Here is a 22,417-nt window from a genome sequence, read left to right as displayed (position 1 = left end):
GATTTTCTTTCTTATGTTTGTAAAACTGATCATACCGAACAGCCTGTAGTCGTTATAGAAAATGATTATTGTGTTTAGAATTTAACTGAACAATGGATGAACAATAATGCACCTCGGTGTGGCTATATGCCAGAGTATTACGCGCAAGACCAGTCAACTTTGTGTATTCCGAATTTAAGTCATTTTCATATGTAATAGGAATTTTAAACTACCCACACTCACAGAAGACATTGGAAATCTCGCATTGTATTAGCAGTGCTGATTAGAGCGTAACAAGCTTGCGCCGTGTTTTTTTTTTTCGAACAACCTTTGAGCCTACATTGCGTTTTTCACTGCAGTGTGCTTGATGCTCTTTTTTCTGCGGATAATACTTCGGAATCTACAAACATGTCCCCTACACTGACTGTCACAGAATGTTACAGCTATATCATATCGCTCAAGAAATACTTCAACAAATTCAAGACTGGATTTTCACTTTTATAGAAACTCTGCAGTGACGGATTATTTGTGTTTTTTTTAATTTTTACTCTACGTGTACACAGCTTTATACCTTGAAATTTTGTGAGGAGCAGCAGAACCGGTCAGCATGGGAAACGGACTCTGCGTAGAGACGGGCAGCTCCATGACAGTCTTTGACTGGTAAGTGACACCGTCCATTTCATGGACAAGTCTGTATGCATGGCGCTTATAACTGCCTTATCTAGTCCTTGAAATTGAAATGAGATTGAACTTGTGTTGGTTGGAGTATTGAATTCACTGCTTATAGGCCGCCATTAACTGCTGTAACACGTGTGTTTTCATTTGACATTTTAATCATATGTAAAGATTTTCAACGGAAAAGGGAAAGGTTTATTTTCATTGGCAAGTTTAATCGTGTTAAGGTGGATGCTTCTGTTTATAACGCGTACAGGTCCTCATAGTTTGTTTATATTCCAAGTCTGTTCAGTTTAAAATTTGAGAAACGAGAATTAACGAAACATCACTTAAATATCTGTAAGTGCCTGGTTTTTAGGTTTTTTTTTATCAATGAATTGGTGGATACAAGTGTTAAACCCTAAGCACATCCTCTTCAGTACACTAACTCTTTACAAAAAAAAGTATCCGTTTTCAAAAAGGAGAGAATCATTCAATTTCAGTAAAGAGGAAAACTACAAAAATTTGGACCATAACAATGAAAACTTAATTGTATAAGCGGAGGGACTCACGGCGTAGGTACATCCAGTAATTAGGTGAGCTGAAGAGCCTGGAACAGCCAGACTTCCTATCGATTTTTCTCATGGTGTGTACTTTCCGAAGCCAGGACGCAACGCTTTCCAAAATCTCACCCACTGAATCAGTTATGGATAATCAAAAGTCAAGACAGTGTCGTAAATATCGGTATTTAATGCTTTTATGCAAATGAGTGGGAAAAGGCAAAAACAGTACTCGGAGTATGCCATTATGAATGTAGGCGCCTCGGGTTCTCTTCCCAAGTTTAACTCACTAATCCAGCATGGATTTTCAAAATCTTAAAACCGAAAGCATTCAATCAAAAGTATTTTTTCTTTCTTCAAACTGGTTTTTTTTTCTGTCTTAGACCTAATTTCATTTCAAATCCAATTTAAATAAACTAAAGCAAACCTGATCAAATACATACTCCAATCTAATTGGATTTTCAAAATCTTAAAACCAAAAGCATTCAACCAACCTTTTTTTTTTCGAAAACCTTTTTTTATTCTTCTGTCTGAGACCTTTTTTCATTTCAAATCCAATTTCAATAAACTACAAACCTGATTAATTACATACCTCAATGAGATAACTGGGTACAATTCATAGAACACTTGGTATTGATGTCATCAATAAAATCCACGATGATGTCAGTGATTTTATTGCTCTAAAAATTTATCAATAAATGAGCAGGTATCTTAGATAATTTTCTAAAGGTAACTGAGCTGGTAACGGGTAGTATTTCCTGTTTAAATAATCTAAAATATAGACTTGTACCCTTCATTCATGCTGCTTGTCGATTCTTAAAAATCGAAGAAAAGTAAAATTTGCTGTAACGGAAGGCTATCAAAATCGTGTATTGTTTGTCGGTTTTGCTGCCCCAATCTGCTTCAATGCTCGTTGTTGTCAGTCGCCACGATGCTTAATTGCCATGTTGATTATAATATAAAGCAATGTAAGTGTTTTATCAGAAGTATCTAAATGTGGTCTATTTCACAGTACGACGTCATAGAATTCATCCGAACAAACGAAAGAAGAAAAGGGACTACGGATAGACACAGTGCATTAGACACATACTGTAAGAGAAAAGGGACTACGGGTATACACAGTGCACTAAACACATACTGTATTCCTTACAAATTGTAGACACAACCAACATAAAAAACCGCTAAGCAACTGCACATTTTTATCTACCACAGTGGTAATTAACAAGACCAAAAGATACCCCCACAGAAGTTACACTTAATACTGAAAGAGTGTTGATATAGAGTGCTTTCTTATAATTACAAAAACCCACCATTGCTCGGTAAACATGTAGCTAAGGCTGAGCAATATACATAGACGTGTTCCAGCCTGCTGTCCCGAACTTACTAGGACATCTATTGTCAGCCCTATCGATAGGCCCTTCATATCCACAGATATCATCAAAATTATGGTTTTTCGCCTTTGAAAATAATCAGGACATTTAAATATTTTTTTTTACAAAAAGATGGTAGAGATATATCGTGTTCAAAGACTACGAGATCCTAAATCGTGTAAGTCTGTTTTGATTTGGATGGTCTGCGTTACAACTTACATGATATGATAATAATTCAAACAAATTGTCAGTGATATATTTTCCTTTTCCCATGCACAATGTTGGCAAACGAAGTAACAATAATTTGGAGTGTTTGGATTAAAGTCTCCTACATTTACTATTAACGACACTTGCTACAAAGAAAATCGAACTTCTCTGTTTTCAAATATTTCTGTTTCAAATATTTCTGTACAAAATGTGGAAAAAATTGAGAGATGGGTGGGAGGGGGGGGCAACATTACAAACTGAATTAAGTTAAGTTGATCAAATTATGAGTGGTTTTTTTTTGGGTATGTGTTTACAGAACTGTCCTGTATAGAAACACTCTGCAATCGCTTGAACTCTTCACACGTTGATTAAGGAATTGCTCAAAGTGCATTATGTTCATGGTGTTGGTAAATAACTTAAGTATCAACGAATACACTTTCAAACATGCCCCAATTATGTCGAAAACTGTTTAAAAAATTGGAAGTCATCAAAAGATGTAAAAAAAAAAAAAAAAAAAAAAAAAATTGTTTGTAGGAAATGTCTGTAAAAAGAATGATGTACAATGGTCACAGATTATACAAGATATATATATTGTGTAAGGAAAAATCTTGTAGAAACATTCCATAGCACACTCACCATTGTTATCAGTTTGAATCGTACGTGAAATTCATGAATATTCCTAAATACATATGAGTAGATCACGTGTTGGGGAAATCCACATGGGACTATGTTCTGCAGATTTGTGTAAATCCTGTACCATGTAGCATATCGAGTAGGGAAAATTACTATTGATTCACTAAAGCATTATAATTCTCAGACCTACCCGATTTATATAGTAAGGGGTCAAAATTGGTTTACATGAAATATTGAAGTTAACATTTCTACATCTCAGTGCTCAAAAAAAAAGTTCCTGTTTTAAACGCATCGAATTTTTTTCTTTTCATTTTTTCTAATGGTTAGCTTGATATACGAAAAAAAAAGAGCTGTAAGTAAAAAATAAGTGTCTGAACTGTTTACAGTACATAAAGAATGATGTAATAAATAATGTAATGTAATAAATCATGTAATGTAATAAATAATGTAATGTAATAAATAATGTAATGTAATAAATCATGTAATGTAATACCACAGAACCAAATTCTGTACCCCACAAAGCACAAGTCCTTCCTCCGCAGAATATGTGATTAAAATCATGATTTGTTATGATAAATGTTTATACTCAACTTAGGGATTCTGTTCTCTGTAAAATTGATATATCTTGGCATTCGTTAAAGAAAAACTTAAAACTATAGGTACAGGTAGACAGATAAATTTGTGAAGAATTCTGTTGCTTTTTTCTTATCTGATTTTCTAATCAAGCTCAGCAAGATCAACAATTTGTGAGTTTGGACTTCTGTCCAAGATTTGGCAAAACATTCACTCCCGGATTTGTGTCGATTGTTAGAAATAGGTATGAGTATTTCAACAGTTTAAATATATATAATAAATCTAAAACTATTCGTAATTCTTATGTCGTATTCGATTCAAACTGAACAGAATCGCCAGAGGATGCAATGACCACACACTGCAGATAAAACAAACACCAACATACATGTATATCTTTTTACCAAGGTTTCTTACTCTTCACATAAAAAACCCGCTTTACATTTTGTGGTAGTTGTTCACGCACTCGCCTCTCGCCGCTGCGACCCGAGTTCAATATCCGTGATCGGCAGTAGTTGTATGTGAGAGGGTATGGTGGTCACCCACTCGGACACGTGGGTTTCCTCCGGGTACTCAAGTTTCCTCACACAAAATGACCCCCCCCCCGCCCCTATACCCAGCGCCAACTGTGCCAGTCGGTAGATAACTAGTAAATAATTAATTTTCATTGTTGTTAAGTCCGACTTTAAAAATAAAGATTATCATTTTAGCTATAAATTCAACCAGGTAAAATCCCAGCATTAGTGCACATGTACAGTGCACATTCCGATGCACGTGCAAAATAAAAAAGGAGGAAATATTTTGTGATTGGGTATAAACTATGGTATGCCTGTCAATGAAGCCAGGCGTGCTTCGGCGTCGCTTTTACTGCGTTGTCTGTTGTGGTTATGGATGTTTGAAGTGTTTGGTTAGTTAAGTCCGATCAAGGTCTGGCTGTAGAACAGTTGTACAAAGGTGATGCTTCACTGTGATTCTTTCTTATAAGCAGCTGTCACACATTCCCAGCTATAGGTAGAACAATTCTCCAGAATCTCAAAGAAGCACTCAAACAAGAGCCAAGATAATTTTTACAATTAGCACCATGTGCTTGGGTTGCTGCTTTTTTATCTTCCTAAGTAATGTTTTCAATATGCATAAAACGCGAAACCTTTCTACTTTCATTTTTATGTTTATCATTACGATGCGATTTTCATTAAACGTATTACATCTTCTCTTTTTATCACTCTACAATGATTTCGGGGATCTTACAATACTAAATGATTTCTCCATAACGTGGCAGGACTTGCTGGTACGAAGCAGGTCTTTGTCTACTTACGAAAAACATTGACCGAATATGCATTTATAAAATTTTCTAATATCAATGATTTATTTGTACAGTTGATTCAATATAGACTCTGTAAAAGGCATACGTTAAATGAAATAGCGGATTTCTGTTCTGTTTACGATTGTTGCTGTATGGGGGTATTTTTTCAGCCCTTGTTCGAGAACACTTCTTCGACAATTATTTTTTACTCGCCATTCTCAGATATATTATTTAGATTATTTAAATAAATTCGGAACGCCTGGTGCTGTTGAATATTTGTATTTACATTCCATGGAGATAGAACAGTTGTAGAGGGAAAGTTTTTTGATGGTATAAGAAATTAAACCCATGACAAAAGTAAACATGAAAGATCTATTTAAAAGATGAAGAAGAAAAAAATGACAAATAAAATTCGGTTTTGATTCTTGCGTTAAATCCATTTTCAGAATCAAAACTGAAAGAAATAAACCTAAAGTTCGTGCTGTTTCTTAAGTATTTTGAAAATCCTTTAACTGAAGAAATCGGGGATCTTAAGCAAGTCAAGTTTAGAAAAAAATATTATCCCACTGCGGGGTTAAAGGTATGTCACGTGGATTTCAAATTACTTACCGAAACAATGAAATATTGCATGACATGGATAACATCAAGTGTTACGTTAAGTTTTGGCACCCTTCAGGGTTTGAAAGTTAAAACGATTAGTCTCAATCCACTGGAATTCACAACAGCTTTTGTTTTGAGATTTTGAACATCTATTGAGAAAAAAAATCTGATTCTAATTACCAAATGCGTGCATGATCCGTTTCAGAAGTCAGAAAGTAAAATTGCCTTGCATGACAAATCTCTATAAAACATTGGATATGCATACCCATGATATTGTATCATATTTGCATATCCGAGGGAAGCTGAAGAGTAGTTTTCTAAATTAACATAGAAAAATGCGTAGAAGCAAAGAATTGAATGATATTCTGACAGGCAACAAATATTCATGGTAACAGCTGCTAGCGTTTGGCCGATATAAATGATTTCTATGCGCGGATGTTTTATGAAAGTTTGAATTTTACTTGGGGGGGGGGGGGTTGAATTTTAATTCATAAATATACTGTATTCAATCCGCATATTTTTAAAAATGCAAATTTTATCGTTTTCATCATTTTTTCATTGAAGTAGATATCTGTGAGTTAACGATACCAGTACGATAGGTCTAAAGATTTGATTAATCGTAACTTTGGGAAATTTAGCATCAACAAATCTACAGTGTGCCTTTTATCTTTTAATTACGTGATAACTGGACACATTTTTAAAAAAAATACTTTGTATAATTTTATGTTCTGTAGCATAGCTGCAGAAATGTTGCTCTCTGGAAGAAAAATTGAACTACAGATCCACTCGTTATGAAAACCACTGATTTACGTCGAGGCTATTTCTGAGCGCAATTCAGGTGTAATAAATCCGTATTTTTTACATCACCGCCTCAAGATTTTTACATAACATTTTTTTCTACATATTTCGCCTGTTCACTCGTGTCAAGACATCCGAACATTAATCAAAACCCCCTTCAAACTAAAAAAACAAAAAACTCTCGCAGCTTCATTTAAGCTTAAGTGACGTTAGTTTACCAGTCAATTCTAATCTCATTATAAGTTTCACATGCATATGTTTTTAAATACTACCAATGTATACTTAGAAAAAAAAGTAATGATAATTCGAGTTCAGTTAATCAAGACTGTTTATAGAGGTTTGAATATTGATAGCAAGAAGATCGAACACCATATATAGTGTTGAAAACATGAATAAATACACAAGTCAAAGGAAGTCAACTTTAATGGCAGCCTAGTATGGCTTCGTAATAATTTTATTGAAGTAGTGAGTTTTTAGTCCAAATGGAGTTCTACTAATTGTTTGAAGGTGTATCTTGAAAAAAAAAAATCCAGTGTGGTGAAGAAATGCGTTAGAAATTCTTTACGGAATAAAATTTGTAGGTTGTTTGTATTACAGGGATATGTAAACAATGGCGGCACGGGGTAATTTGTGCAATCGGCGCGGGATAATTTGTGCAATTGACGATGTTGATTGTGCAAAAATGACCTCAATGGTTCCATTGTTTATATGAACCTATTGTTTACACGCCCCCATGATATAAACAAACTAGACGTGTATTCCTTATATCAAAACTTGCAAAACAACTTAATCTATTGTATGATTATAGGATTTATTAACGAGAATTTATTTTGTGGTGGGCATTGGTAAGAAACATACTGTCATAGATTTATGTTATACACCACACGGAGGGCGTGACCGGTCAACAGGGAAAGCTTACTTCTCCTAGACACCTGATCCCACCTCTGGTATGTCCAGGGGTCTGTGTTTGCCCTACTCTTTATGAGATTTGTTTGATTGATCACTGTTCGTTATGTTCCCGTTTTTACCCATAGCCAGCTGATTTTCGATTTTTTGGTGGAACTTGAAATTTCAGGTACTAAATCTCTTTGGATGTTAAGATACGGATGAACATAAACATAGCATAAACAACCCGCCATGTAAACATTATAATGTGAAAAGTAGCTTCATGTGTGACTTTTTAGTTGTCTTGCATGACGGTGGTCTTCTGATATGATAAAACATTTTTTAAAGATTGCTTTATTCTCCGACGAAATACCAGCCGTCTGTTATTAAGGTTTCTTTTCGCCGAGTAAATTGTTACGGTGTGTCACCAAGTTTATTATAGTATTTTGACATGTATGAAGGTCTCACCGTGGTGCTGATAGCAGTAAACTTATTTTGTCATATCTGCTTCTGGTTGTATGTGAAGAACCAATCGATAACTGGCTGGAAAATACTCACTCAATATGGATACTTGAGATAGCGATCTTTCAGTAACAGGGTTGTTGCGATGCATAGAGAGGTATAGAGACTTGTCTTATATCAATCGCTGATTATTTAGACCTTATTAGATAATCTAACAACGATCTTTATCTCATTCAATGCTGTAGTTTTGTCAAATTCATCTTCTTCGCCTGTCAAATCTTTTGTGCTGCACATCAATATCAGAACAACGGCTTCCAGGTTTTATCAGTTTTCGGACTACCATTTTGGAAGTCTTTCTCGACTTGGTGGTGTTAACCGCACAGGATGTCGTTTACACGACATTTTTGTCCAAAAGCCCCAAGAATAATACCCCAAAGTAGCGGGGCCCGTGTTGTTGATAAGGATTAGCCGCTGACTTACTATAATATCTTGTTCAATGCAGGGTGATTTTTCTACTTAAGGTTCATAAGGTTCGTAGGTAGGCAGTGTTTTCTTCTTTTCGTTTCAAATTATCGTCGAGTGTAAAAAATATTGACAATATTTTTAACTGCAGAGAATGTTTAGCGAAAAGAAGAATACATCTATATATATTTTTTATTTTCCATGTCTACTGTGAATCACGCTGTACATGTCAACCTTTAATCTTGTGAACAATTTTCTACCAGGGAGCTCTAGACTCATTTGTGGTACATTCCATCTCGTGAATTTTTATATTGGTACACCAAGTATAACATGTCGACTGCAGCTACAGTTTTGGATAAGTTTATCGGCCGGAAGCCCCCACCTCCGCCTGATCCGCCTCCACCTCCACCGCCACCCGATCCTCAAGATCCCAACCAACCGAAGTATGGCAAACTGGAGCAAATTTCGTTTTATTTATTAGTTTCTATAATCTATTCTATTTTATCGTACTTCTTCATCCGGTGTTGCCATTTTTGTAGACCGGTGTCCACTATACACTGGTGATCTGAGAGCTTTGTGTTACTAGTGTGTATTTCTTTATTTCCATTTTAGTTTTGCTGCTAACCATATTTAACAAATGGGCGACTTTTTATTGTGCACGTAGCACGACACATTCAGGCTTTCATGATTTATTATTAGCATTCTTATATCATCATTTTCATCAGGTGAACTTGTTTAAATTTTTTATATAACACTTTCTGCGAATACATGCCATAAAACGCCCCATGACGTCATTCAGCATTTAAAATATGATACAAGAGTTTATTCACAATTACTAGTTTCGAATCATCGGCGCTCTCACAGCAAGAGCAAAACAAGTCAGATGATGATTCTCAGCCTAACGACAGTGAATGGTATTAGTATATCTCAATAGAAAGCAGCCGGAGAGGAGAAGAATGCAATGCTTTCATATTCCCCTGCACTTAAAATTGTAGTTACCTAAAGCAAATATATTCAAAGTTTGGATCAAGGACTTTAAGTATTGAGGAAGAAGAAAAATGCGTCAGGGTTTAATTTGGTTTAAATGCTTGCAGATGCTTACATCTTTTCAATTAGACACTGTTATTTTCTCCAGAAGTACAACGGCTTTTGAATAATAGATAATAAAGGCTTGCATGCTCTTATTTTCTTTAAATCTAATTAGATTTTGAGTGATTACATATTTGAATTTTTGTATATTTGTAATTAAAGCTTTACGTACCAACATTTAACATCTGTATGCCACTGAGTACACAATTTTCATATGCTTTTCCAATAAGTGCAATGCTAATTCTTATAAAGACTAAACTAATGATATATCATAAATACTATAATGAGACTCCATATGATAATAATATAGATATTTATATTCTAATATGTAGAGAGAGAGAGAGAGAAAAAAAAAGAAATACACCAATGTTTTTTAAATTTTTTTTATTTCAGGCTGGACCACGTCCTGGGTACAGTGCAGTCACAAGTTGGACTTCGCACCATCTATGATGACGATTTCATCGATAGACTCAATCATTACTACACAGTGATACTTTTGATAATATTTACTGTAATAGTAAGCACGAATCAGTACGTGGGTGACCCTATAGAATGTTGGTGTCCGGCGGACTTCACAGAAAACCGCGTCGACTACACCAACTTCGTGTGCTGGGTCAGTAACACGTACTACATACCATTTCAAAACCAAATCCCGGTAAATATTGATCATCGTCGGCAGAAGGAGTTGACGTATTATCAATGGGTTCCCATCATCTTACTTATCCTCGCTCTCCTCTTCAAAATGCCTCGAATGGTTTGGAAAGTACTCTCCGCCTCGAGTGGAATCAGCATGGATAAGCTCGGAAATCTTGCAAAGGAAACCCAATACATATCTCCAGAAGACAGGGAGAAAAAGCTCAATCATATCGTCAAGTACATTGATCAATGGCTGAGTGGCATACAACCATACCGGGCGGGAATGTGCGTTCGATTACGAGAACGCGCTAGTAAGATTGCCTGCTGCTTCTGTGGTCGCCATTTTGGAAACTATTTGGTCACATGCGTTCTATTCATAAAGTTATTGTACCTCGTGAATGCTATATCACAGCTCTACATACTGAACGCTTTCCTCGGCACGGACTATAGTGTCTATGGGATTGAGGTTCTCACTTCGCTATACAGCGGCGAAGATTGGACGTATTCGCCGAGGTTTCCGCGAGTTACCCTATGTGACTTTGAGATCCGACAAATGACAAACTTACAGAGATGGACAGTTCAATGCGTTTTGCCAATCAATCTCTTCAATGAGAAAATATTCATATTCCTTTGGTTTTGGCACGTATTCCTCGCCTTTCTCAGCGCGTTTAGTTTAGTCGTTAGTGCTTATGCATTCATGTTTCCGCAGCACCGAAAATCGTACATCCGAAAGTACCTTCTTCTCAACAAACTGTACAAATCAGGAAAAGTAGGAGGTGAGAGAGATAAAAAGCTCGCTCGTCGATTCGTTGACAACTACTTACGTCAGGACGGATGTTACGTTCTGCGTGTGTTCAGTAACAATGCTAATGACGTCATTACATCTGAAATAATCAAGTATCTCTATCAGGATTACGTAAAAGAGAAAGAACATAGAGATGTAGATATCAATGGTTTGGTAGAAGAAAGTCAGAAATAGTTTTAAAGGTGAAGACTTTAAAGGTTGAAGTTGAAAAGGCCAAAAAATTGACATGTTAAATCCTGAAACATGCATGTTGCCAAATATTTTTTCTTATTACCAAAGATGGATGGCATTAAGCTAGCTCCGTATTGATTGTTGCTCGTCTGAACCTAGTTTTTGGCGCTTGTAGCTGCACTGAACGACCAAGTGTCGGACAGTAAGGAGTGCTGATGGATGTGTAACGTGATGCAAATCGACGTCTTTCAGCGTTTTAATAACTAATGATACTGAAAATTTCATGAACACCACTGCTTAACGCAAGGGTGTAATGCAGAAATGATCTCTCCGACCGTGAATTGTGTGTTTCGTGTTTTTCTTTTTTACGTTTGTTGTTTTGTAACTCGTTAAATAATCTCTCTGTTTGCTTTGTGTTTGTTTTTGTCTCGTTCATTCCAAGTTTAACGGCACCCTTAATAGTCTCTATATCTGTGATAAACATTTTGTAGATAAACTGATTATTTTATAAGATCGCCTCAATCACCGTGTTTTTACTTTTTCGGTACACTTTGCATGCAACACATCACTGTTTTTATAATATATATTCACCAGTTTTAATTGTGTTGACTGTCGTGTCAATCTTGTATAAAATATTCAAAAAGTATGTCAGTAGTTGGCATTTGATGAACAGAACAAGGGAATGAAAAGAGACCACCTAATCACATGACTCAGAGCCTTGTGGTGACCAAAGATCAAAACATTCTGTGGGTGTGTATATACGGTATGGTTCTGTTAAGCGTTGTCGCGCAGTTAAAGGACTAAGTAGTTGTAGGTCTCTTTGTTCTTCCAGTGCAGGGTCATTCTTTGACAGGGATTAAAATTGTCACCAAATCTGGTTAACCAGTTCTGGTCACGCTACTGTAAACTCGTCATTGTGGATTAAGTGGAAACTAATTGCCCCTAATATGTTTTGTCTACCACTTTAATTTGTATTTTAAGATTTTTGTGCAAGATAATTGGCAAGAAGATGAATTACCAAAGCAATATGTGGAGTGATTTTGTCTTGTGTTTTATATATTGATGAACTTAATGAAAACTTTAATTATTTAAATGATATGTTGAGCAGAACTTTAACCTTTCTGTAGAAATGTAATTGTTTAATTACAGAATGCATTTTCTGTGAAAATGCTGTCGGTTCTCTGTTAATTAACACCAACTGTCCATGATATAATTTTGAGTTGCCCTTAGGCTCAAGAAGACTTGTCACTGAAAATGCCTTTATGATTTGTTGGTTCTTACTTGTTCATATCTACATTTTATCTTTTCAACGAACCATGTTTTAATTGATTTGTACAGCTTATTAATTACGCAAAGAATCATTCACATGTTCTAATACTCCTTGTTTGTCTTTAACGAATACAAGCGATATGGCTGTGTTTTAAAATTCAAACGAAAAAGGATGATGAGGTTGTGTTATTTTTATACAAGAGAGGATATTAAATTTTAAAAAATGTAGTGCTTGTTTTCATTTTTTTTTCTTTTCAGGAAAGACAAAATACTAGAATCAAATCGTTGGATTTTTTCCTGGTTTTTCTTTCATTGGATATCGATATATAAGGGATATTGGTTTTTTTTTTCGACTTCATAGAACTTGCTAATGGTATTGATTGATTTCAGCCTATGGGATAGCATACATTTGGGCACCAGTGCGAGTATTTATATGTTACTTTAGATCTTTCTTGATTACACCTTATTGAATCATTGAAATCAATTGAAATTCAGCAGATATATTGCTGGTGTCAAAAGATCATGAGAAAACGTATCGAGTGGTGATTTCTTCACAGCAATTGTTTTGAAACGGCATTCAACGTGAAATGGCACCATCGACTTTGTTTTTTGATATCAAATAATTTCAGCTAGACATGTAATTTCGCCCATGTAAAAACATTCGGCTTTAACTCGGCATGAGGTAATCCTGTTCTGAATAAGACTGAAACATTATACGCAAGAATTAATGAAGCGAACGGAAATGGATTAATTGCCATCTCATTGTTTTGACATATTTTAATGAATGTCACAAAACAAGACGATAAGAAAATTAACCTCCTCTCGGAGATAATGGACACTTGTCAGGAGTCTTGTACCTCTGTCAGGGTATAAGTACCAAACGAAAGAGAGGTCCCAGGTGACCGTGTACTGGGTACAATTTGAGACCATTTTGCTGATAGAGAACAGCAATTAATTCACAGACAAATTACCCATCGTTAATCAAGTTTTCTGTTCCCTTTCATGATTTATAAACTTAATGATGGTATCTATAATTGTCCTACTCTTGATATTCAACCTGATAAGACATTTAAGGGTTCCCTAAAAAGTGTTACAATTTTAACAAGGTTAAGTTCTAAATATTTTCCTGAATTTATAAATATTAAGAAAGTTGTCCATTTGCGAAATCCACCATCTTTCCAGGTTTTATCAGCCCCTTGAAATGGCCGAAAAATATTTGGGAATAAGGCAGATGGAATAGAAATTTCTGAGGGATGCAATAGAGCATATGCTTAAAGTCAGCATTTCGCAAATTTTGTTACAGCGATCTAATTTCCCAATACAACCTGTCATTCAGTAAAATGCTGTCTGATATGTTTCATACCAGTTAAGACCGTTCTTTATACACTAGTTTTGACTACAGAGTACTCCGTATACCCGATAGAAATGTAGGGCTCACGGCGAATGTGGCCGGTCAACGGACATGCTTGCTCCTCCTGGCATATCTGCTCTTGGATTTGTGGAAGTTGTGAAGGTGGTCACTGTTTGTCACCGTGACCTTTTTATACAGCTCTTTTAAGTTGTATTGATATTTTAACATTTAGTATTTACATTTAAGAAATAAATTTCACTTTGAAAATACATGAGGGCACGAACTGCGACGCTATCCACGGGCATACATCATGACACGTGATATTTTCATATTTACGTTCTACTTTCATTTCTATTGGAATAATAACAGTACTACGATATCTATCAAGCTTCAATAATAACAGTACTACGATATCTATCAAGCTTCAATAATAACAGTACTACGATATCTATCAAGCTTCAATAATAACAGTACTACGATATCTATCAAGCTTCAATAATAACAGTACTACGATATCTATCAAGCTTCAATAATAACAGTACTACGATATCTATCAAGCTTCAATAACAACAGTACTACGATATCTATCAAGCTTCAATAATAACAGTACTACGATATCTATCAAGCTTCAAATGCACATTTTGGACATCCATGACGAAATCGCTATCATTTCAATTAGTACAGATGCTGAAGGCAAAAACGTTTTAAATGTAAATATCTTAGCATGATTTTGGGACAATTTCCATAATCTCCCGAGGACTGTCGGACAATATTCTGAATTATTACGGTTCCAAAATTAGAGTCATAATGACAGCAACACGCACACATTGCATTCATGGAAGCAAACCGGACTATACTGCTACACCGAGGAGATTTGAACTTGTAAGGATAATTTCCAGAATATCACATATGACTATCTATTTCAAATGATATTTTTACAAGCGCCACATGGAAAAAAAATCGTCCTGCTTCAACTGTTCCTCGCAACACAGATTTTGAAATCTGTATTTAGTTGGTTAATCAAGACTGGTGTTTTGATAGCGAGATGCGATACTGTTCGTCGAAACCAAAATCGCAGACTGCCAACTATTTTTTAAACATGTATATATACTACATAACTTTGTGCCAACCAAAATTATCCACAATATTGTAGGAGAATATGTAGATATCAAGGATTAGTCAGCTTGTTCAGTTCAGTTCAGCTAACCAGTGTATATAATATGATATATATGTAAAATACTTACAAACATGTATGGTACAGATATTGGAGAGATACTATGATATACAATTGTGTACTTAGTATGTGGAATTATTGAATAAGTACCACGTCATACACATGTGTATGTTTTAAATGTTTAGAGAATTAATTTCACTCGTATTGAGACGTCACTAGTTGTAGATGAAGTACTACAAATTTAGCATTCTCTCACCAGAGGGTGCGTTACGCAAGCTTCACATTCTCTCACCAGAGAGCGCGTTACGCAAGCTTCACTTACACCTCTGTCAATGCCTGGCATTACGTAACAATATAATCACATGATATAAACAGTCATTCTTGTTTCCCTTCCCTTTAAAAGGTCTGGCAACAGGTGATACAGCAAGCTCTTATCATAGCCCACTGACATTTTGTTAAGTACATTTTTACCATTTATCTGTTTGTCTCTTATTTCACAAGTTTTATAATTTTTTAACAACCTTTCTTACTTTTGAGTTCATGTTTACATTAAATCTCCACCACGTGAATGCCCTACATTCCTACGCATATTACGAAGTAGTTCCAAATTTAGGATACGAAAACAGCGATTTTAAACAATTCACAGTAAGCATCAATTTAATTGCACCAAAAGTATTTCATGATACGACTAAATATCTAGTCCAAAACATAAATGTTGGATATCAGAAACTTTTACAAGATATCTGTATAAAGCCGTTGGCAGAGGTATAGTGCAAGTTGTTCACGGAACTCTGGAAAGAGAATGCAAAATTAGACATACACAGATCGCTCACATTGAGGGTTCTTTAACGTCTCAACGCCTGTCGCGACACGAGACCTCCGTTCTTAAAGCTGACATGAATTAATAAATACGTACACCTTTCTCATCTTATCCGCCATATTTCTTTCAGGTAGCCTAATTTACTCTACCCGTATATACCCCAAATGTGATTGTCACACCTGGGTGATTTCTCTAGGTGGACTCGACCAGTGCACATCTCCGATAGTAATATATAGGGAATGCGAAACAAAAAAAATCACATTTTAAAACATGCTTTGCTCAAAATTACAAAATATTTATTGTTTACCAGTGCAACATTCCGAAAGTTTAGATAATTTAGAGGAAAAAAATGCAAAAAAAAAGTTTTTCTTGCATACTTGCAAGTGCATGCAAGTATTTGCAGTTTCTTATGAAATAAATGCGGAGAAAGCATTTGCCAATTACATACTGATAGAATGGAATAAGCAAAGAGCATAGAATATATTATTTATATCAATTCTTGCAAAATACAGGTCCATGCCATATGCATAATATGTAATGCACATGGCATATTCGCCCCCAAAAAATAACCGTATCAAATACGGACGTCTATTCAACAGGTATCGGAGATGTGCACTTACCGAAAATATTAGATTCTCTTTATTCTGATAAATCCACGAAACAAAATGATAAACTCCATTTGTATCTCGTTAGAACTTTACAACACGTTGTCATTCCATTATACAGACTGCGACACACTTCACCCGTGCCAGATAGGGTGTCTTCAATCAGGGGAGATGTCAGAGTCGAAAAATTTTCTTGTATTGAATGCTTGTCTGGTCGAGGTTTTGCAGTTTATAGATCGGGAATCTAATCATATATACTGAACATATGGTTGGATATATTGCATGCTCAATTCAAAATTTATCGATGATCATATACAAATTTGGATATACAAATAAGAGAATAATGATCGAAAATATACATCTGTTTAAAATGCGGGTATTATATTTGCAATCCATAATAAACAGTTGATTACACAAAGACACATATAGAAGGAAATGTATAAACGAAAGTATAGTTTTATTGTTTCTTTGGGAACCACATAATTATTTACGGTCTCTGTGTGTCCATATTCATTGATTGAACAGGAGAGAGAGAGAGAGAGAGAGAGAGAGAGAGAGAGAGAGAGAGAGACTGTCCTACTTCGATGTACAATATACCATTTCACAGGAGAGGGACTTGTAAGTTGTCAGAACTTGTTCCCAATCCTTTTGATTTCATCAATAAAATATGTTCAAAACAAAACAGAAGGAAAGAAAATTGATCACTGATATAATGGTAAGCTTACAAGCATTAAAAAATTCCAGCTATTTAAAAATTTGTTATTGACAATATATTAAAAACTTACAGGAGTTGATGCTTATAATTGAATTCATTACAAATTTTAAAAAAAATATCATAAAAAAAATATCAGTTTAAACTGCATGTAGAAAATACTGATTTTGTATGTTAGAATAACGAAAAAAAGTAAATTGTCAAAAAAGTGGGGAGAGCAGACCAGGCCAGCCTCCCTGCCCACCCCAACCCCCTGTATACGTGCCTGAAACAACATATCAATTCGTGTTAAAAGAAAGGTGCATACCTGCATTTCATTAAATTCCAAAGAAGCTCGAATTTATGTGTTCCCCTATTAATTATTTTGTATGCAAGATTCGTTCCCGGATTTAGAATCATGCTTTCAGTCAGAGCAGAAATGAATTCATTTTGAAGTACATCTAGTTTGAATGCAAATGTGGGGTTCCTTCTTTTGATTTCACAAGACTCATTAGAACCCCCTCCCCCAAACTATGCAGCTTTGTTTTTATTGATATCTAAATCGGCATATGAATCCGGATATAAATTATATAATGTTTTTTCGTGATCATATAGATATCGATACTAGAAAATGTTTATACTCTTGCCTTTTGCATATCCTACTAATGCATTACAGTAGATTGACACTGTATCATATCAAATAAAACCTCAACACGAATTTTACTGATTTACGAATACTAACATCTTATCGAATACATTTGAATTCGAAATTTCGACGTACAGCGGTATGTCTATTTTCAGAATATATCCATTGCGCCAGATCTACGAAATGAAAATAATCATTATGGCATGTTACAGAAACGTTAAAACACACATATGCTATAGTCCTGCAATGCATGCATGCGATTTTTCTGAATACATGTATTTATGTATTCGTGAATGAAGTTCCTACGCTTAAAACTATCTTTACCTTTATGCATTTTGTTTTGTGATTTTGGTTTACCATTCCTTACACTGTGTAAATGAAGGAAAACTTGGTAAAGGGTGCAATTCTACACCATACAATTAGTATGCATGCATGTGTTGAAAAGCAAAATGTACATGTAATAACCAGACATGTATCGTCATTTTTCATGGGGGGGGGGGGGGGGGGAATACAACAGGAAGAAAAAAAAAGGAAAATTGGATTCTTCAAAATTCTTGCCATTCAAAATAATAATTAAAAAAGATGAACGATAACAGATATAAAATAAAACAAAAAACCCAAACAAACCAAGATGTTTTATCCATATTTAAAGTCCTAATGTGGGGGTGAAGGGTTAAAAGAATCTTTTACTTTGACTGCCTCAATAATTTCCCCCTAGACTTCATTTTCTTCCATCGCTGGGGGTGGGATGGGGTGGTTAGAGTCATCTACTATTAGTGCCTCATAATATCTTCATTTTCTTAATTGGTGGTGGTGTGTGTCTTCTACTATTATAGCAGAACTTTCAAGCTGGGGTCAAGTTTGGGGGGGGGGGGTCACACAATATATTTTTTACATGCATTACAAAATAACGGCCTCTCACTTCTGTCGGCGCGGGTTCGAAACCCGGTAAGTGAGAAAGTTTCCCAGTTTACTTTCGGAAGGTTGGTGGTCTCTTCCCAGGTACATTGTATCTGGTTTCTCTCTTCCACCAACAAAAACTGGGCGCCACCAGATAACTGAAAAATTGTTGAGTGTGGCGGAAAACATAAAAAAAAAAACCCCAAAGAAACAAAATAACAAAAAACTGGATATTGTTATCAAAGGTGGGGGACAGACACTCTTGTCCCCTCCCCTTGATTCTATGTACCTTTGTACTTGACCTTTATATTTGGGAGAGGGCCTACATAGGCTATGCCTGTTGCCCAATCCTGTTGAGTTTCTCAATAAAATATGTTTAAATAAAAAATAAAATTATATGTGCTTGATAACTACGCATATGATAAACTCAATTATTATATTTTGCATTATTACAATTTGCGTCGAGTTCAACGCAGAATGTAATAAAGCAAAATGGCATAGATATATAAGATTTATTTAGCGCCGAATTAGCATAAAATGAAGTAATTGAAAATAACACTATTTAAAGATATGTTTAATTTTTAATTATTGCGTGCTTTAAATGAATCAAATAAATCTGTATCATCAATTAATAAGAGCAATATTGAGTTACTGTTCTCTTATATTGAATTAACGATATCATTTGTCTTAATAAGAGCGCGATTATCACAAGATCATCGTTTGAATTCCCCCCCCCCTCTCTCTCTCTCTCTCATCCCATACACTCGTGCAGTGTTGTATGTGCAAATTATCTATGCACAAACAATTTATGTAGCTAAATAATTCCCTGATTTATAAATCTGCAATACTCTGACAAGTAAATCATACGGTATAAGGATTCATGCACAATACAGGGTAAATATTCTACTCTGATACTTCCCCTGATTGAAGATAGCTGATCGGCACGGGCTAAGTGTGTCGCAGTCTGTACAATGGACAATGTTGTTTACTGTTGGAATACAAATGCAGTGTATCGTTTTGTTTCATGGGTTATGCTAATAAAGGGAGTTTTACTACTACTTTGAGTATTTTCGACAAGTCACGTACATCTTCGGTCCTTTACAGATATTACGAGTAAACCCAGGTAAATAGTCATCCGCATTCGATGCTTTTTCATGGCGAGCATACATGACCATGTCTTCTGTATACGTACAGTAGCATTTATGTATTTGCATTTTGCTTGAAGTAAGTGTGAATGGTATAGATTTTATACCCTTTGCTTATTCCATTTCATCAATAGATCTAGATAATAGATGAAATATTTCTCCGCGTTTTTGTATCGTTTTGACATATTTATTGCAAATGTACGCACATTCACGTAAAGAAAAGGCATTCTATATTTATTTATCCAAAGCTTTTAGAATGATTTACTACTGTACGATATGTTTATTGTAATTTTGAGCACTGCATGGTGTTTCAAAACGTGATTTCATTTCTTCTTGATGTCCTATAAATTAGTATCGGAGATGTACGTGTTACCTGTCAAAGCTACCCGCACAGGTAAATCGAAGACACTGATGTGAAGTGAAGCGTAGCAAAACTCGTCCCCTTATATACCATGCGAACCCTGATACATATAACAATAGAATATCCAACTAATATGGCGGATTAGCAAAGAAATATGGCGGATATATAGAATTGTACTATATTTATTAATTCATGTCAGCTTTAAGGACATTCGAAAGACCAGTGATTCTCAGTCCTAAGGGGCACGTTTGGTTGAACAGCCCGAGTTACGCGAGGTGCTCGAGTTGTAAATAAAACGTGTATTTCATAACACTAGTGTTGAACACGGATTGACATAGTTTACTCCTGATTCTAGCGGGAACATCAAGTGTTCAACGTGGCGGAGAATGAAGAGAAATGTGAAATTAAAACTTTTTGGGAATATATAAAGCAAAATTACCATGAAAAAAAAGATAATCATAACTAAAGTTTAAGTAATATATATGTTTTTTTTTTTTTTAAAATAATCAATATAAATATTTGTAAGCAAGGCTAGCTGTTTATTTTGATTCCAATAACTTGTAGATAAAGTCACTTTTAAAGGTGAATTATATACGATCTACGTTTGCTTTAATTTCATATAACGATATTTACACTGTTTTAGTCATGCATATTCATGTAATAGGGATTAAACACTTCTCGGTATCGAAATGAACTCCCACATTTAAATAAATTGTCATGGATACGATTTTCATATCACACGCCATTTTTCAAAACAACAGTAGAGCAACAGTAGTTGTTTTTGCGCATGTGTACCAACATCACTCTAGAGTTACCCGAGTCTTCCCAGTCAAACGGTCCCCTCAGTGTCGAGCATTTAGCGCAGGCGCAACCACTACCTTTGTTTACCTCCCAGGTTCGAAGCGACCATAACACGAGCGGGGCTCGAACTTTTGAAGCGAAAGTTCTACCACTTTAATATCTACCGCGACTGGTAATATATGTTAGTAAATAGCCCACAAAAAGTTTCATTGATGCATTCGCTGTAAAATTAAATATTACACCTGATAATGGATAATGAGTAGTAGACCAAGGTGTCGTTTATTACCTAAATAAAATATGTACATGTAATTGGGTTTTCGTATTCACGACGAGGACAATTCTTCAGATCCATAAAGAGATATGATTCTGCTGGTCTTTTTGTCCCATTTGTTTGACTCCATGTCAAAATCTATATAACCTTCCTCATATGAAGTCTTCATTCGGTCAATGTCCCAAGGTCTGAACCGATTATGTAGTGCAGATTTTACTTTCCCATCAAACCGATCTGTCAATTAATGTATGATTCAAGGGATACTATCGAATTCATAAACCAATCTTACAATGACGCATAAATAATTCAGGAATGTAAATCAATTAAATATCTTTTGTTTAGAGAGAAAGAACCATTTTAATAAGACATCAATGTCCAACCATATTTGCGGGATTTTTGTGCAGGTCGAGTGTATATACATATGAAGAACGTGAATTCATACACAGCAATATATCTACGACACGACAGCAGCAAATTTAATCAAAAGTAACGTAAACTCATTCTGTTTTACATAGTAATAAGATGAGGTAAGGTTGAGGAGTTGTAGGTAAGTATTTTCCTGAACCTCTTTAAATTATGCACCTCACAGAAACACGTTCTGACACCCCCGTCTTCACTGTACCGGGATATTTGGTTTTATGATTAGTACAAGTAATCCGCGCAGTTGCACTCCGTACGGCTGGAATTACCAGACACATCTACTGCAGACTGAAGTGTATTGATGTTGAATCTCTGCCCAGATGTTCAGTGTTGACATAAACATTGAATAAACATCACGTTGTTGCGAATCATCGGAGCGTCGTTAACATGGTGCATTGCATCCCGCTTGCTTGCAGATGCACAGTTCTCTGTCAATACCATCATCAACGCATATCTTTCATGGCAAAATGTGCAGCAAAGTTCCATCAAAATGTATAAATGAAAATTCATGAATTCTTCCATGCTTGAAAACCTCCCTATATCAAGTGAAATTGAATCCTGTCAACTGTTTTATTCTATCTTCACTTCAGACTTGCAGGAGCTTTTATTTTTTACTAGTTCCCAGAAATACATTTCATCTAATGTAATGGTCCATGGCTAAATTTCCATGACGATGAACGCTAACAAGTGGTATGTATTGAACTTAAATTGCCCCCCCTCCTCTCATATAAGTAAATAAATAAATAAAAATTGACCACGTTATGAAATTGTGTATTCAA

The 22,417-nt window shown here is 35.3% G+C and overlaps 1 protein-coding gene across 3 annotated transcripts in view; it reads left to right on the top strand.

The window, feature by feature from the left end:
- Nucleotides 1–12,681, top strand: part of LOC125679265 (innexin unc-9-like) — a 13,261-nt gene extending 580 nt beyond the window's left edge. Inside the window, exons 1-3 of one of the 3 annotated variants that reach the window (XM_048918368.2) lie at nucleotides 1–639; nucleotides 8,747–8,926; nucleotides 9,966–12,681. The exon at nucleotides 1–639 is cut by the window's left edge and continues 580 nt beyond it. In XM_048918368.2, coding sequence (XP_048774325.1) covers nucleotides 8,814–8,926; nucleotides 9,966–11,187 — 1,335 coding nt within the window. In that variant the 5' untranslated portion in view covers nucleotides 1–639; nucleotides 8,747–8,813 and the 3' untranslated portion in view covers nucleotides 11,188–12,681. Of the gene's footprint in view, nucleotides 8,560–8,746; nucleotides 8,927–9,965 lie in introns of all 3 variants that reach the window. The other 2 variants (XM_048918367.2, XM_048918369.2) reach the window with 2 other exon arrangements.
- Nucleotides 12,682–22,417: the final 9,736 nt, after the last annotated feature.

Source organism: Ostrea edulis, chromosome 2 (assembly GCF_947568905.1).
Source record: "Ostrea edulis chromosome 2, xbOstEdul1.1, whole genome shotgun sequence".
NCBI lineage: Eukaryota > Metazoa > Mollusca > Bivalvia > Ostreida > Ostreidae > Ostrea > Ostrea edulis.
This window is presented reverse-complemented; position numbering and strand designations above follow the sequence as displayed.